Here is a 17,079-nt window from a genome sequence, read left to right as displayed (position 1 = left end):
TGGAATATTTTGGTACCTCATTTTTTTTTCTTATTTCATTTTTTTAGATAATACATGCAGGCCATTAAATCTCTTACACTACAAGAAGAAAGCTATTTATGGACTTCGCCATCTTAAGAGACCTATCACAATCTGAGAATCCATTGAAAGCAGATTGAAAAATACAACATAGACAAGGCATGTAATACCTCAGAGAGTAAGAGAGTGAGAGTGAGAGATAGATACAGATATAGAGAAAGAGAGAAAGACTGAAAGAGAGGAAGACAGACAGACAGAGAGAAATACAGAAAGGTCTGTGAGTCACATTCAGTCCTACCATGATGAGAATGAGAGAATGAGAGTCCTCAACCCAAGGTGAGCACTAGAGAAACAGGTCCACCTTTCACCAGGACCTGGGGGGGGGGGGGGGGGATTCTAGGATGGCTGTGTGAGCTGATGGACTGTGGCGTTCAACAGGCACAACAACACAAACGGAACACGTTGCGGTCATTGCCCGGCAACCGCAGAGCCCGGCAACCGCAGAGCCCGGCAACCGCAGAGCCCGGCCCCAGCCCAATGGCGGAAAGAGAGTCCCGGAACAGGGGCCAAAGACACGGGCCTAATTGATCACCCTATCACGTCCCTTTATTGTTAACTGCTATGGTACCAAATTAGATCTTTGCAGGATGAGACCAATTAATCATGACATGCAAGCGGCATGCCAGGTTCCCCACGCCAGACGAGAGGAGAGATGTCGTGGTTTGCCAGGGCACTGGATTGAAAGACATGTCCCAGATTACTACACCTCATCATTTACTGGATCTACATACAAGCACTTACAAACTCTAAAAATACTTCCATTCAAATCCATCTGATAATGCCAGACTACATGATTTATATTATTTGCCTAGAGAGATTTTATACTTCACAGCATTTCACAATGCTGTGAACAAACACCTCCATGGAATCCATCCAACCACGGTAGTTTCTGTAGGAACAAGAGGGATAGTCACACTCAGCCCAGCACTCTAAGGCCAGAGACGTCACCCTGCTTTTCTAACGGTCATTACCAAATACACAATCAGTCTCTCTCTGTCCCTGTCTGCCTTCTTGTGTCTCTGTGGCACATATAATAACATCTCCCCACAAATTAATTAGGAAGGGAAGCAGTGATCTACATCGAGTGTGGCCAACAGTCAGATTCATGATGAAGTGCTGTGTTTTCTAGCACAGCCATAGCCACATGTTTCCCAGCCCAGAGTCTCCAAGCACATGTATCACTGAGTCATGTGGGCGCATCACTGGCACCAGAAGAAAATTACTATGCAAAATGCGCCTCAAAGGATCCAGCAGGTAATTGGTCAAATCAAGCACGGAGTGAGAGTGCAACGCGGCATCGCGGGTGCTAATAAATGTTTATCCGGACCTCATATCTCAAGGGTAGGCTGGGATTTTAGAAACATCATTATACTGTAGCTGTGCAGACTTAAGGAGAATCAGCTTTCGTGTCGCATCCTTTCTCTTCTGTTTACAAGTGACTGTGCTGTGAAAGACACTTACTTTTGTTATGTAAATCAGTCCCGTAGCAGGTATCTTGCTGGAGATTCAAGGTTATTCCAACATAAATTCATCTTATAGCTGGGCTGGGAATCCGTTTTATTGCATCGTTAAAATGCCTCATCTGTTGAAGTGGTTGAAGGTGATAAAGAATAACACAAGATCTGTGGAAATCTACGATGCAAAAGTGCTAATTATTACAAAAGGCTTTAAGAGGTGGTTTTGTGTGTGTGTGTGTGTGTGTGTGTGTGTGTGTGTGTGTGTGTGCTTATGCATATGGAGTTTTTTTTTTTTACTGAATTAGTTTACGTAAAGCAAAATACAGTAATTAAAAGAAATCACTCTTGCTAGCATAATATTAACTTCAATCAGGATCGCTTCTGATCCTGAAACAAGGAGGCCTGCAATTCCTTGAAGCAACTGGGCTTTGATTTAGAAGAAATGAAAATCAACTAAGGACTCAAATAACTCAAAATTTGATTGTTTTGCAGCGTAACAAGATTTTTTGTAGATATTTTATTGTGGTCTGCTTTGGAAGCACATTTCTATTACAAAACTGTAATCATGTTGGTATGTGTTTTTTCCCCTTGAAATTAAATTAGACCAGGAACATGGACTGAAACAAATTGCTAGCTTCGATTTTTAGTTGAGAGCAAGTCCAGTGGCATAAACATTTCATAGATTGATACAAACACAAACCTTGTAAACTCAAAAGCCACTAATTCAACTGAGTTACACGGGGAACGTATTAGCTCAACTCAGCTTCACACAATACAGGGATTCGAGATGAAAAGCCATTTCTATGCAAATGGTGTTTACATGCACAGTCTATATTTCCCATTCATTATGAAGATCTAAATTGCTTTGCTCCACACTTATTGAGTCGAGATCTAAATGATCATTTAATCTAGTTGAGTTGTGATCTATTTTCATGGGGCAGTTCTTTAATTTGTTGATATTGCACAATGGAAGCTCTTCTTGCACACACAAGAATACGTCTCCATCAATAAACAACTTTCCCTACTTCCCTCCCGCTGCCTTCTGTCATTAGTTCATCTTTCAGAAACACCACCATGGCCGCCAGCCGTGCTCTCCTGCATGCCACTGTCAGTAGAGAAGGAGGCTTGAGGACCATGCAGAAAATATTCTCGCTCTTTGCCTCTTTGCTAGTGAGTTGCCATTCAGACGAGGCAATGAAACACGCTTCCTCTTTATTCCATCAGTATCTCCTTTCCCACTTCACACCAGCCAATCAGTGTGGCATTCATTTCATGCCAAAAGACGTCTCATTCGATAAATTAACCATATCCAAAGCTTACTACGCCTTTCCTGAATAAAGAAGCCCCTTTAATTGGCTTTTGTGCTTTAACGCGGTTATTGTTTCATTTCTTTGTGGGTGAAATATGCAGTCACCACACAGAGCTGTCACGTTTACCTCAGCTCAAATGAAAGGATGGCCACGATGAGGCGGTGGTCTGTGACAGCATCCTCCATCCTCTGTGACTGACATCCTCTGGGCTGACAGGGGCTGGCGTACCAGGGAAAACGACTAGATGTCACAATAGGTAGCTGTCACAGTGCTCCAAACGGAGAGAAAAGACAGTCAACCAGACACAGCACTGCTGACAAGAACAACATATTGCCTTGGGGTAAATGTGTCAGCCATTTTGTTGGCTGTGTGAAATTTAAAAAATAAATAACATAATTACTATGTTTCTCTTCCCTCAACATGTTTCATTCATCAAGAGAGACTGCTTGCTGTGTGCTTGCTCTTTGTATACCAAGCAGGAACTGAGACATGCGGTTTACCTGATTCATTTGATCAGGCAGAGCTTTAAATTTGGCAAGAACTAAGGCAAGAGATACAATGCAGACAGCAGTCAGCTGTGGAAGTCGGACTTTAAAGGGACAGTTAGTGTTACAATGGTGCACTGCTACGGATTGAAAAATAAAGGTAAACAAAACAAAAATTTTAAAAATGTCATTTGTAATAGCCAGAGGAAATATAGCTGTCATAATAAAAGCGACCCATAATCATATATCTATAAAGTTTTCGTCAGACAAATCGGCCAAAAAAGTATGATTATCTGCTAAAAACAACAGTATGGGTACCTGGATATGTCATACTACATATAACATATTTGAGGCAATGTTAATATTGCAAAAAAATTGAAGATGATATTGGAAACACATACGATTTACTCTGAGATAGCTGTAAGTGCGGAATTCTAGGTGGTTTTCACGGTGTCAGCACTGTTTTAATCGGCTACAGCCTGTAATATGAAGTGATGCGTCTTCGTTATCTTTGTCCATGAGCGACAGGGTTAATTAAACATGGCAATTCAGGACCATTTCATTCAGTTTGATTTTAACGGAATTACAATTCCGTTCACATACGGTCCCCGTCGCTCTCTTCAAACGGTCCACAAACGAGTGAAACCTCAGACTGCAGGTCTCGGTGCGCAGCGGCGTATATGTGAAGAGCTTCATCACTTCTCATCATCTCTCCACACGTTCACCACTCAGACGCGTTTAGCGCATCTCCCAGGACCCATGGACGTGATCGAGCCTCTCGCATCATTACTGTACGCCGGTGGGGCTATTTATGGCACCGGGCGGATCTAGGGTGTGGATTTGAGGATTTGATGCAGTGCCTTTAAATGTTGTTATTTCATCAATCGATTTCAAGGGTGATCAGTTGAGGAATTGACATTTACTGTCTCGTCTAGGAGAGGAAACTGAAGACTGAAGAACGGGGCTAGAAGACTGTAGTGGCTGTGGTCGCGTGACGGGACCAAGTTTGGATGCTCAGAGACTCCGAGGAAAGCGGAATAAGAAAAACACACTGATACTGTTTATAATGTAAATATGTATTTAAGGAGATAACGCGGTGGTTTCTCTTAGAGGCGATCTCAGCGAGTTTTCCTCCCTGAGAAACAGTTGATCGGTGCGTACGCGAACATGCGTTGCTTTATAGGAACGGATCGCTGATTTTGCGCCTTCGTCGTCGTTTACTTTGGCACCATGAAGTCTGTCTTCTACAGCCGCTTTTTTATACTCCTTCCGTGGGTTCTGATAGTCATCATCGTGATCGACATCGACACGAAGAGGTCCTCCGTGCGAAATACAGCCAACTTTTATCTCTCCCGGCTCGGAAACGCACCGCGGCGGGACCGAGTGGTCGGAACCAGCCCCGCGGTCAACCGCACGGCCACCCCGGTCATTTACGCAATCACCCCCACGTACACCAGAGCGGTCCAGAAAGCAGAACTCACCCGGCTGGCCAACACCTTCCGTCAGGTGCCACACTTTCACTGGATCGTAGTGGAGGACTCCAACACGCACACGGAGCTGGTGTCGCGTTTCCTCGCCCGGGCCGGGGTCCCGCACACCCACCTCCATGTGTTCACCCCACGGAGGTTCAAGCGCGCCGGGATGCCCCGCGCCACCGAGCAGAGGAACGGCGCGCTCGGCTGGCTGAGGGCGCACCGCACCTCCAGGGACGCAGGGGTCGTGTTCTTCGCAGACGACGATAACACCTACAGCCTTGAATTGTTTGAAGAGGTAAACGCCCCGTAAATCCAGTGTGTGGAAATAAATGGATAAAGTTCAGCCATTACCACCTTACAAGAGTTTCGACGGGATGTAGGATGTGGGCTGTTTTCAGGCGTCGCTCCGTATCACTCCATGTTTTAAACGAACCTGTCCCACATAGTGAAGTTCACCAGAACCGTTTATTAGGGGACCGATTTGTTAGAGTCAGGAGAGACATGTTTGTTACCTCTTGGGAAATTGGATAGATTTTCTGTGTGAGCTCAGCATTAAAATTAGCTGTATGCGTAATAGCGCAATCTGATAATGTAATGTATTTGTAAAGGTATCGTTGTTAGTATTGGCACTATACGACTCCATATTCACTTGTGTGTGAGGTGCGAGAGATATAGCGACGTTTCTATAGGCTGACGCTTTGAAAAAGACAGCAGGAAAAGGCCGAGTTTTCATACTATTTAAAAAACGAATATTCCAGGTATCTAGGATCTATTTAGTGGGAACCAGTCGGATACATATTGCATAAAAGTATTGCCATATATATATATATATATATATATATATATATATATATATATATATATATATATATATATATATATATATATATATATAAATATAGTCAATAGCAGGGTAGGATTATACGTCTTAATGTCCCAGAGTGTTTATGTCCCAAAGGCAGAGGCACTCTCTGGTGTTCAGAGCACTCTCTGGTGTACCAGTGTGAGAGGCTCTCTGACTGCAGCCCATGCAGAATGAATTACCCACTTCAAGTTAGATGCAGTGCGTTCGTTATAGTCATGACATGCACTGACCTGACAGCTGGGTTAACCCTTTATGACTGAACTTCTAACTATATTGATGATAAAACAAACTAGAAAGGGATCAAATATATATATATGAATATATGAATGACTTATTCTGATTTAAAAAATAGTTTTACAGGTTCTATTACATTCCTTTACAGTACATATGGTACTTAAAATAATTTAGGGAAGAATTTTTAGAGAAATCACATTTCTACAGCAAGATCTTTAATGCAGGTCTGAGGGGGCAGGAGTGGTGTGATGGAGGGCAGGTCTGCGGGGGCAGGAGTGGTGTGATGGAGGGCAGGTCTGCGGGGGCAGGAGTGGTGTGACGGAGGCAGTTCTGCGGGGGAAGGAGTGGTGTGATGGAGGGCAGGTCTGTGGGGGCAGGAGTGGTGTGATGGAGGGCAGGTTTGCAGGGGCAGGATTGGTGTGATGGAGGGCAGGTCTGCAGGGGCAGGAGTGGTGTGATGGAGGGCAGGTCTGCGGGGGCAGGAGTGGAGTGATGGAGGGCTGGTCTGCAGGGGCAGGAATGGTATGACGGAGGGCAGGTCTGCGGGGGCAGAAGTGGTGTGAAGGAGGGCAGGTCTGCGGGGGCAGGAGTGGTGTGACAGAGGGCAGGTCTGCAGGGGCAGGAGTGGTGTGATGGAGGGCAGGTCTGAGGGGGCAGAAGTGGTGTGACGGAGGGCAGGTCTGCGGGGGCAGGAGTGGTGTGAAGGAGGGCAGGTCTGCAGGGGCAGGAGTGGTGTGATGGAGGGCTGGTCTGCAGGGGCAGGAATGGTATGACAGAGGGCAGGTCTGCGGGGGCAGGAGTTGTGTGACGGGGGCAGGTTTGCGGGGGCAGGAGTGGTGTGATGGAGGCAGGTCTGTGGGGGCAGGATTGGTGTGACGGTGGGCGGGTCTGCGGGGGCAGGAGTGGTGTGATGGGGGCAGGTCTGTGGGGGCAGGAGTTGTGTGACGGGGGCAGGTTTGCAGGGGCAGGAGTGGTGTGATGGAGGGCAGGTCTGCGGGGGCAGGAGTGGTGTGACAGAGGGCAGGTCTGCGGGGGCAGGAGTGGTGTGACAGAGGGTAGGTCTGCAGGGGCAGGAGTGGTGTGATGGAGGCAGGTCTGCGGGGGCAGGAGTGGTGTGATGGAGGCAGGTCTGTGGGGGCAGGAGTGGTGTGACAGAGGGCAGGTCTGCGGAGGCAGGAGTGGTGTGACAGAGGGCAGGTCTGCAGGGGCAGGAGTGGTGTGATGGAGGGCAGGTCTGAGGGGGCAGAAGTGGTGTGACGGAGGGCAGGTCTGCGGGGGCAGGAGTGGTGTGAAGGAGGGCAGGTCTGCAGGGGCAGGAGTGGTGTGATGGAGGGCTGGTCTGCAGGGGCAGGAATGGTATGACAGAGGGCAGGTCTGCGGGGGCAGGAGTGGTGTGATGGAGGCAGGTCTGTGGGGGCAGGAGTGGTGTGACGGAGGGCAGGTCTGCGGGGGCAGGAGTGGAGTGACGGAGGGCAGGTCTGAGGGGGCAGGAGTGGTGTGACAGAGGGCAGGTCTGCGGGGGCAGGAGTGGTGTGACGGAGGCAGGTCTGCGGGGGCAGGAGTGGTGTGATGGAGGCAGATCTGCGGGGGCAGGAGTGGTGTGACGGAGGGCAGGTCTGCGGGGGCAGGAGTGGTGTGACGGAGGGCAGGTCTGCGAGGGCAGGAGTGGTGTGATGGAGGCAGGTCTGCGGGGGCAGGAGTGGTGTGACAGAGGGCAGGTCTGTGGGGGCAGGAGTGGTGTGACGGAGGGCAGGTCTGAGGGGGCAGGAGTGGTGTGACAGAGGGCAGGTCTGCGGGGGCAGGAGTGGTGTGACAGAGGGCAGGTCTGCGGGGGCAGGAGTGGAGTGACAGAGGGCAGGTCTGCGGGGGCAGGAGTGGTGTGACAGAGGGCAGGTCTGCGGGGGCAGGAGTGGTGTGACTTCAACCTCACACATCCTTCACTCTCATCCTTGTTTCTTCCCTCTCCTTCTCACAATGCTCTGTGACAGAATGTCTCTCTTTGTCTGTGTGTCTACCTACCACCCCAGTCCTCTCTACTGTACACCATCAGCGTCTCTCATGTGTAGGTCAGCTTGATCTTCCCACAGCTTCTCACCTATAACACTATTCTTGCGTCAGAAAGCCTGTACGCAGTGCACGTCTTTTCGTGCCTCATTTCTAGTCCTCTTTCTAGTTCTCCTGCGTTCCCTGTTCTCTCTCTCCTGCCAAACACAGGCGTCTGCCCCTCTCCCATCACTGCCTTCCAGATCAACAGTCTTCACGCCGCAGGCACTGAGAGTCAGAGACTCCTGGCACCTTCAATGCTGCCTTTGTCCTTCCTCCCTCTATCTCCCTCCCTCCCTCCATCTCTCTCTCTCCCTGCCTCCCTCCCTTCCTCTTTCTCTGCCTCCCTCTCTCTCTATCCCTCCCTCCTTCCCTCTCTCTCTCTCCCTCCCTCCCTCCATCTCTCTCTCTCCCTGCCTCCCTCCCTTCCTCTTTCTCTGCCTCCCTCTCTCTATCCCTCCCTCCTTCCCTCTTTCTCTCCCTCCCCTCTCTCTCTCTCCCTCCCTACCTCCCTCTCTCTCTCCCTCCCTCTATCGCTCTTTCTCCCTCCCCCTTCCCTCTCTATCTCTTGCCCTCTCTCTCCCTCCCTCTCCCCCTCCCTCCCTTCCTCTTTTTCTCCTTCTCTCTCTATGCCTCCCTCCTTTCCTCTCTCCCTCCCTCTCTCCCTCACTTCCTCTTTCTCTCTCTTCCTCCCTCCCTCCATCTGTGTCTTCCTTTCTCCATCCCTTTCTCTTTCCCTTCCCTCTCTATCTCTCCCTCCTTTCCTCTCTCCCTTACTTCCTCTTTCTCTCTCTCCCTCCCTCCCTCCATCTATGTCTTCCTCTCTCCATCCCTTTCTCTCTCCCTTCCCTCTCTATCTCTCCCTTCCTCCTTTCCTTGCTCCCTCCCTCCCTTTTTCTCCCTCCCCTTCCCCCTCTCTCTCCCTCCATCCCTCTCTCCCTCTCCTTCGTTCATGCCCTTCTGCTCAGCCACAGCTGGACATGAGACTAAGTAAATGGAAGAGGGCCTGTAGGTCAGGGAACATCATCTGAGCTCCGACACCTACATCATCCTGAGGAACAGGCCACACCCCCACATTCCACCTGGAGGACTAGAGTTCTTCTTCTCATTCCCCCACAGCGAGGCAGTCACGTTAGTATGGGGACTCTTTCAACACGCAATCTCAGATAATATTACCACTATGCACTATGAGGGTGCACAAAAAGAAACCTTTTAGTTCTGTGTAGAGAAGCGTGTTTCCAGGTGTGTCTTGTATATCTGTAGTATAACTGCACACCACAGCTGGGTTTATTCTTGAGTTGTCTAAGAGGCTTTAATCCCTCCAGCTATGAAACACACTTCTTCAGGTTCTGCATCAGGTTCTGAAGTCTTCTCATGTTACTCAGGCAGGATTGTGGAAGTCGAATCTCAGCAGTAGTTGCGGGTCAAAAGCGACAACCAGTGCTGCTCTTCTCTAGCGAAAACGTGTGTGTGTGTGTGTGTGTGTGTGTGTGAGCAGCATTCAGGGAGCACGGAGCGGGGCCACGTTCTCCGCCTGCACCTGTCGCCGCTGGCCGTACACCTGCGGACGAGGCTCACCGACCTTCTGCCTTTGATTATGGCTCCATTTTTAGAGTTCCGTTATGTAGACCGAGCCTTTGAGAAGTCTCTCAGAGCACCAGCTGAAGGAAAGAGTGGGGGAGGGAAGAAGGGATGGGAGGAGGAGAGAAGGATGGAGTGGGGGTAGGGAGGGAAGGAGACGGGCCATGCGAGCGGCTGAGATGCAGCAGACAGGGGCATCAAAGCCCCGGCCGCCACCAGCCTGCCGCACTCCGCTCTGCTCACATGAATAGCACTTCCATTAAATATTCAAAGGCCACTCGGACCTTTTGAGTGAAAAATCACAGGGGTTATTCGTGCGCTCTGTGAGTTCTGTGCCTCACAGGGTTTTATTTTATTTTCCCTCTTCCAATGACAAAAGGAAAAAGTCATTTGACTTTAGGCTGTTTTACTTTTGTAAAAAAAATAAAAATAAAGCATATATATATATATATATATATATATATATATATATATATATATATATATATATATATATATATATATATAAAGCACAATATAAACAGTCTGCCAGGTGAGGATGATCTTTCTCCAGCACTAGACTGGCAGCAGGTGAATGAGGATATTCAATCCGAAAATGAGCCGAAGCCTTGTAATACAATCTCATAGAAACCCTCTCTCTCATCCACTGGATTCAATCAAAAGAGAATCCACAACAAGGCCTCACAACAAGCGCCGGTCGATCAACACAAACGCTGCCCTACCGTTTTATCATATCTGAAAATGAATTTGACATCCCCCTGGAGGAAAAACAGGTGAAGAGTACCATGCAGTGGCTTTTTGTTAAATGCTAATTTTGTTATATCTGAAGCAGACTCTGAAGTGACTCCTCTCTCTCTCGTCAGATGCGGTCGACCAGACGGGTGTCCGTATGGCCGGTGGGGCTGGTGGGCGGTCGCAGGTACGAGCGCCCCATCGTAGAGAACGGCAAAGTGGTGGGCTGGTACACAGGGTGGCGGGCTGACAGGCCCTTCGCCATCGACATGGCAGGTAAGTGCTCACCTGCCCGCACTGCAAACCTAAATGCCTAAATGCCCTTTGAGTCGGTAGCAGCTCGCATCGCTGCCTTACAAACAAGCTGGTTAGAAGAGTGGAGGACAACATGACTGACACCGCGCCAGCCGTGTGTTCTCCGAGTCTCAGCAGTGCACCTCGTTGGAGAAGCATGTTCATCCCTCTCTCCGTCCTCAGGAGTTATGCAGGTCTTTAACTCTTTTATCGTGCCTCCGTTCGTCCTCCCCTGGGTCTGGAGTCAAAATTAGCCATTTCCACAGTGATGTGCCCAAGTACCAATCACGGTCCATCCGAGCAGCAGCCGGCCCCGGGGGGCCCACATGGGGTTTCATTACAGAGCCAAGAGGCTTCGATCAACCGAGTCCTTTCAGAAGATGCAAGGCAGGTGAAGGTGTCCAACAGATCCCTGCTGAGAGGACGTGGTGGAGAAAGTACTGACAGAACACGGCAGGAAGAGAGAGTGGATCTGCGGACTCCCAGAGAGGCTGCGTTCAGATGGGCCCACTGGAGTTTGCGAGCGCACTCCATTGTCTGTGACAGTTTGAGTCACAGACACGCACTGCGTGTTTTTATGTGTGTGTGCATAAATAAGTGTGTGTTGTTTAAATAAAAGCTTTAAAGTCTTAAGTAGGTCGGCCTGTGTACAATAGAAGTGCTGAATTTATTGGGGGCGGGAGCCAAAATCTTAATTTATGCCTGTCTCTTTGCATAAATTACAGTGCCCTCACAAATTTCACTGTCAGTTATGGCTACCTACTCACACATCAGCCCCAGTGTGGAGTTTTTATACTATATTACATTAAAATGGATGATTGCCCAATATAGATCTGTTGTAGTTGACAGCATGCTGAGTCCGTAAGAACTGGGGGTCTCTTAATTAGAGAATGGCTTTCCTCAAAAAAAAAAAGTCCAGCCATTATAACAGTAATAAGATGATGTCAAGACCTGGGCTGCAGGCCTGTGGAAAATCACACCCTGCCTCCGCTTCAAATACAGGTCACCCAGGCCCAAGCCAACCGGCCAATCAGCAGCTGAGTGCGCTGAAGGGGGCGGAGCTGGAAGTTGCTGACAGTTCTGAACTGTCCTAATGGACAGCAGCAGGGCTGGTCCAGGCTGAGGGGGCGACTCCAGTGGCGCGGGCCCGGCTACATAGCTGGGGGAGAGACAGCAAAGCAGAAAACTGCACCGAGTCTCCAGGCTCCCGCACCGCCTCTGTTGCGCGTGTTAATTAAAGCCTGATAACAGGAGAGGGCATCGTCCTATCCTCCTTCCGTGCCTCTCTCTCTCTCTCTCTCTCTCTCTCTCTCTCTCCCTCTCTCCACCCCTCTCCCTGCCCCCGCCCCCACCCAACTCCAGTCTTCATCTCAGACTCATCCATCCATAACATCAGTGTCAGGGATCATGTTACAATCATCAATGAATACCAAAGTGCTAGTGCCGTCCCTCGCTACAACGCAGTAAACACCACACAACAACAACAACAACAACAACAACAAGAGCTGGTGGAGCTGTTTAAGCTACACCAGCTCGATCTATTATGCTTCTGAACAAAGGCGAAGAACATGGAGATTATTTAGTATTCCTGCTGTACACCTCACGCCTGGAGCAAACACAATAGCAGGGAAAGAGGTCCTGCTCCACCTCCTCCCAGCTCTGCTATCACCTGAAGAGGAGCTCAAGTGTTTGTCTTGACACGGATGCCCCTCTAATACACGGCGGCTCCATGCACCATAAAAGAGGATTAAAAAGATTGAGCACAGATGTTAAGAAAACTCTGCAGTGCAGCTCCAGTGCGGGTTTGGCCACAGTTCCCAGCTGCCTAAGGGGCAGGAGGTGACTTTCAGGGCACCGTTGCCTGAGCCCCACACTGCAGAACCTCACACTGCAGAGCCCCACACTGCAGAACCCCACGCTGCAGAACCCCACGCTGCAGAACCCCACACTGCAGAACCCCACGCTGCAGAACCCCACGCTGCAGAACCTCACGCTGCAGAACCCCACGCTGCAGAACCCCACGCTGCAGAACCCCACACTGCAGAACCCCACACTGCAGAGCCCCACGCTGCAGAACCCCACGCTGCAGAACCCCACGCTGCAGAACCCCACACTGCAGAACCCCACGCTGCTGACCAAGATGGCGTGCCAATAACCCAGACAGAGCCGTGTTCCGTGAGATTCATCAATTCATCATCATCGTGTTCCGTGAGATTCATCAAACCAGCCTGAATCACTCTTCCAATGCACAGGCAACCACAAACAACACAAAAGCCCAGGACCAGGGTCTCACGTTCAAACATAATGCAGCACAGTAGGGCATGTCTGTATCAGAGAGAACAGCTTGAGCGCAGGTTCCTGACGGAAGAGGTGTGCTACGGCAGCTAGTCTCCGTGGGGCTGGTGGGAACCCAGGTGGTTTAACTAAAGCACAGGCGTCCTAGAAAACAGTCTGTACCTGAACAGGAGCAGTGGAGAATTGTGCTGCACACACTACTGCGTCTTCTTTTATCATGTGAGTCTGTCACAGGAAAAGAGAAAATGCAATTGGGAGTAAATAAAATCCCCCTCCATTCCGGCAATATAGGCAGCAGAGAATAACCTCGTGCTACTCATGGAGGGTTGGCTGACTGCACTGAGGGTATGTGACCCAGGGGTGTATGTAAAGACAGGGGTGTATCAGATACAGGGGTGTATGTAAAGACAGGGGTGTATCAGATGCAGGGGTGTATGTAAAGACAGAGGTATATCAGATGCAGGGTGTATGTAAAGACAGGGGTATATCAGATGCAGGGGTGTATCAGATACAGGGGTGTATGTAAAGACAGGGGTGTATCAGATGCAGTAGGTTGTATGTAAAGACAGAGGTATATCAGATGCAGTAGGTTATATGTAAAGACAGAGGTATATCAGATGCAGTAGGGTATATGTAAAGTGAATGTTTCTGTAATGCGAGGCTCTCGGCTCCGTGTTGGCACCGAGACAGACGTGACACTGCCTGGCACGAACATCATCGTCTCCTCTCGCCCCTGGCCAGGCTTTGCGGTGAACCTGAAGGTGGTCCTGGAGAACCCACGAGCCCTGTTCAAGAGGAGAGGGGCCAAGCCGGGCATGCAGGAGTCTGACTTCCTCAAGCAGATAACCACGGTGGAGGACCTGGAGCCAAAGGCTCACAACTGCACCCAGGTCAGCACCACAGCCACATACAGACACCACATTTGCCTTGCTCGGCTCCATCGGCGAGCCACACTGTGCCCAGGTCAGCATGACAGCCAGCCACATGCAAACACCAAATGTGCCATGCTCAGCTCCATCAGTGGTCCACGTTTTCTTCTTTAGCATCAGATCAGCCCACCCAGTCTCACCGCCTTCATGGTACGACAGGCTGAAGAAGTGCTGAGTGCAGCATGCCTGCTGTTCTCAGGAGCTTTTTAGCTGCAGTCTAAGCAGGTTGCAACTTGACTGTGAATATTGGTGTAATTCCAGAATAGCATCTTCTTATCTGGTGTCATGCCCGATAAGGGACAATAAAAGTGTGCTTGACAGACCGGATTATTGGGCTATGAAGACTCTAAAGGCACGTGTCCACACACTGGTCCACATGCCCACACCGGGTGAGGAGATCTTCACTCCAGCTCCCTCTCCGCACTCATGGTCCTCGTGTCAGAATGTTCTTCACATTCAGGGTTCTGCATGTCACAACTAGTGCCATCATCATTATCACCCAATTATCCTAATGGCGGCAGCACTGCGGTTATTAATAGTGACTATTAGTAGGGTTGACATTACCACTAATCACCAACACCAGCCACAGGAGGATGCATCTTACTGCGCGTTATGCCACCATTAATATAAGCCACAAAGCTTCCCATATCTAACACAGACGAGGAGAACGCTTAAAAGCACACAGACCAAGAGTGCGCTTAAAAGCACACAGACCAGGGGTGCGCTTAAAACCACACAGAACAGTTCACGCATTTTACAGCAAGATTCAGTTTACTGAAATAGAAATTTGCCGTGAACGAAGGTAAAATGTAACATAGTGTTCCAGATGAAGTTTTAAAATCAGTTACATTTTCAATAAGGAGCAGACAATGAAGGCCGAGTGAAACTGTGCTGACATTCAGTATTCGAGTCACTCGTCATCATCGTTGTATAAGAGCACCCAAGCAGAGCCTGGTTGTGTGTCTTAAGCAAAGGTCAGATTTCTGGAAGTGACCTAAACACCCCCCTTACCCAGGGGGCCAAGCTGTACCACAGCCAGGTTGCTGAGGGCAACTCCCGGCAGGAAGCTCTCAGGCGGCAGCGTGCGTCTCAGAGAGCTGAGCCATCGGAGACGGCGGGCGTGGGCGGAACGAGCCGGAAGGGGGAGAGGAAGCGGCGAGAGTGACGGAGAGAGCGCGGTGCGAAGGACGGAGTGACAGGCGCGGGGAGCGTGGAGAGATGGAGGCTGAGGGCGGACAGGAGGCAGACGGCGTGCGGGCTGGTGCGGGCGGGGGAGCCACTCCAGGGTTTTATTTAGGGCCGCCGTGTTGAGGCTCTCCCACTTATTAGCGTCAATCTGTATCTCGCTGCCGCAGCCCGGAGACTGTCGGGCCCGCGGTGTATCGCTCCGCCCACCCCCACGTCCCTCAAACACATCACCCTGTGTCTCCACGAGCCTCAAGCGTTCAAGCAAACAGGCCTCTCCTTCCGTCAGGAAAGACTATTACTAGATATTATTCTCAAGCAGGAACACTTGCTATGTACAAATCACACAGCCAAAATAAACTGCATTTTGTATGAAATGCAGACTAAACCTTAAAACATGAAACATTAAAACCTTTTTTTTTTTTTTTTTACTATTTGACAGCTTGAAGCCGGCAATGCCATTTAGCTCCCGCAAAAAGTTCCTCATAAACAAATTAAAGCATTCTGTAATCATAGCTTACACACATCTCAATGCTCACAAATTCAATCTCATCAAAAATAAATGTCAGAGTCACCACATCATGCAAGAGTGTCCATATATTTCACTGAGCTGGAGGCGTGCACCACCACCACCTCCACCACACACTCTGAGGAGGTACCAGGGGAGAGGCCACTCACAGAGGTGTGATGGAAGTATGGAGCTAATACATAAACATGGATCAGACACCAGACAGAAAACCTAGATGAGGAAATTTCCTTGAGGACTTTGCTGCACTCCAATCCAGTGGGACGTATTTTGGTATTGAACTATGTAGAGGAGCAGGATGGGTAGGTTAGTCTGGCTCTTCTGCCTTTAGAGCTGCCTTCACTCCTGTTGGCATAAGCTCCCCCTCAACCTCTTTAAGGTGTCGCTTCAGTAGCTGCCGAATTAGTCTGGTTACATACGCAAAGCAGGGCAATTAGCAGAACTACGTGTTGGGGGAAATGACGCGTCTGTCCTGGGTGAGGCCGCGTTTTCCGCTCAACTCTCATTTATAATTAGAAGAAGATGCAGCAATGGTCCAGGGAGCCTCCACGCTCAAGCTCCAACGACCTTGAACATAAACGGCACAAAAATACCACTGAGGGGTTATGGCTGTCAACACTCTTCCTAACTGACCTCATTTTCCTTTTATATCTCTTTATCATCCCCCCCCCCCCCCCCCCCCCCCAAACTCCCTAGCTGAACAAATTAAATTACCACAGCTCTCTGCAAACACCGTACTTAACACAGAGGCGCCATGATGTTGAACAAGTGTCTTTGCCCTTGCAGGTGCTGGTGTGGCACACCCGTACGGAGAAGGTCAACCTGGGCAGTGAACCCAAGCGGCACCTGGACTCTGTGTTCATTGAGGTCTAGCGGACGGGACTGCAAGGGGCGAGCGCACCGGCTGGACCAAGTGGCCATCATCCTTGGCACGTGCTCGTTTAGAGTCCAACCTCTGAACTGCCAGCTTACCGACATAAGCTGGAGGTCCATTGCGACGGCTCCCTCTGGTTCGACCCAGTGCTCTGGATTTATCGCTGACCTGCTTCTGGCTGCATATGTGGACTGTGCAACAGTGCTCTGATTAAAAAATAATAAAATAAGATCTCCCGTCTGATTGAGGCAGCACGCCGGGGCGCGTCGGCCGGCTTGAAACCCACAGCGGTGGTTCTGGCTCCAGCGGCAGACGCAGTGGAAGGGTTCGCTTCTGATATCAACACGGCATGTGCAATACAGGCTGTTTGGGAAAGACAGTCGGACTTTAGGGGAAAGAATCCCTACAATGATTCAGTGTCTCTGTGGAGCAGATTCAGTTTCAAGAACCCGATGACATCTACACGGGGCTGGAAGAACTCTAGCAGGAGCAGCGACAGGGAGACTAAAATGTACATTTCATGAACTTCCAACTCTCTGTGGAATATATATGGAAAGGCTGTGGAGACAGTACACATGTAAGACCCTGCAGAGAAGACATTGTGTTGCTGTGTGTGTGTGTGTGTTGCTGTGTGTGTGTGTGTGTTGCTGTGTGTGTGTGTGTGTGTGTGTAAGAAAAGACCAACAGGAGAATGTTTGGGTAATGGTGTCTGCCTG

General features: G+C 49.6%; 1 protein-coding gene and 1 long non-coding RNA gene across 3 annotated transcripts; both read left to right on the top strand.

Annotated features, from left to right (window-relative positions):
• Positions 1-4,447: 4,447 nt before the first annotated feature.
• Positions 4,448-16,996, top strand: b3gat2 (beta-1,3-glucuronyltransferase 2 (glucuronosyltransferase S)). Of its 2 annotated transcripts, XM_076974353.1 has the most exons (4): positions 4,448-5,100; positions 10,392-10,536; positions 13,591-13,739; positions 16,276-16,996. In XM_076974353.1, the coding sequence occupies exons 1-4, from the start codon at positions 4,561-4,563 to the stop codon at positions 16,360-16,362; spliced, it is 921 nt and encodes a 306-aa protein (XP_076830468.1). In that variant the 5' UTR covers positions 4,448-4,560; the 3' UTR covers positions 16,363-16,996. The 2 variants fall into 2 exon arrangements, with proteins under 2 accessions (XP_076830468.1, XP_076830469.1); XM_076974354.1 differs by lacking the exons at positions 10,392-10,536; positions 13,591-13,739; positions 16,276-16,996 and adding an exon at positions 9,446-9,902.
• Positions 6,573-8,067, top strand: LOC143476043 (uncharacterized). Its single transcript, XR_013121216.1, has 3 exons — positions 6,573-6,582; positions 6,964-6,997; positions 7,798-8,067. It is a non-coding gene; the product is annotated as an uncharacterized LOC143476043 (long non-coding RNA).
• Positions 16,997-17,079: the final 83 nt, after the last annotated feature.

The sequence above is a fragment of the Brachyhypopomus gauderio genome, chromosome 15 (genome assembly GCF_052324685.1).
Source record: "Brachyhypopomus gauderio isolate BG-103 chromosome 15, BGAUD_0.2, whole genome shotgun sequence".
In the NCBI taxonomy this organism is placed as follows: domain Eukaryota; kingdom Metazoa; phylum Chordata; class Actinopteri; order Gymnotiformes; family Hypopomidae; genus Brachyhypopomus; species Brachyhypopomus gauderio.
The sequence above is the reverse complement of the archived record's forward strand: the minus strand, read 5'-3'. Positions and strand labels throughout refer to the sequence as shown.

What these genes read in the sequence shown, in the direction of transcription:
- b3gat2 (XM_076974353.1), top strand. Translation starts at nt 4,561, where the DNA reads ATGAAGTCTGTCTTCTACAGCCGCTTTTTTATACTCCTTCCGTGGGTT. An exon ending in GCCTTGAATTGTTTGAAGAG is followed by an intron (nt 5,101 to 10,391) that starts GTAAACGCCCCG and finishes CTCTCTCGTCAG; the next exon opens with ATGCGGTCGACCAGACGGGT. An exon ending in AGGCTCACAACTGCACCCAG is followed by an intron (nt 13,740 to 16,275) that starts GTCAGCACCACA and finishes TTGCCCTTGCAG; the next exon opens with GTGCTGGTGTGGCACACCCG.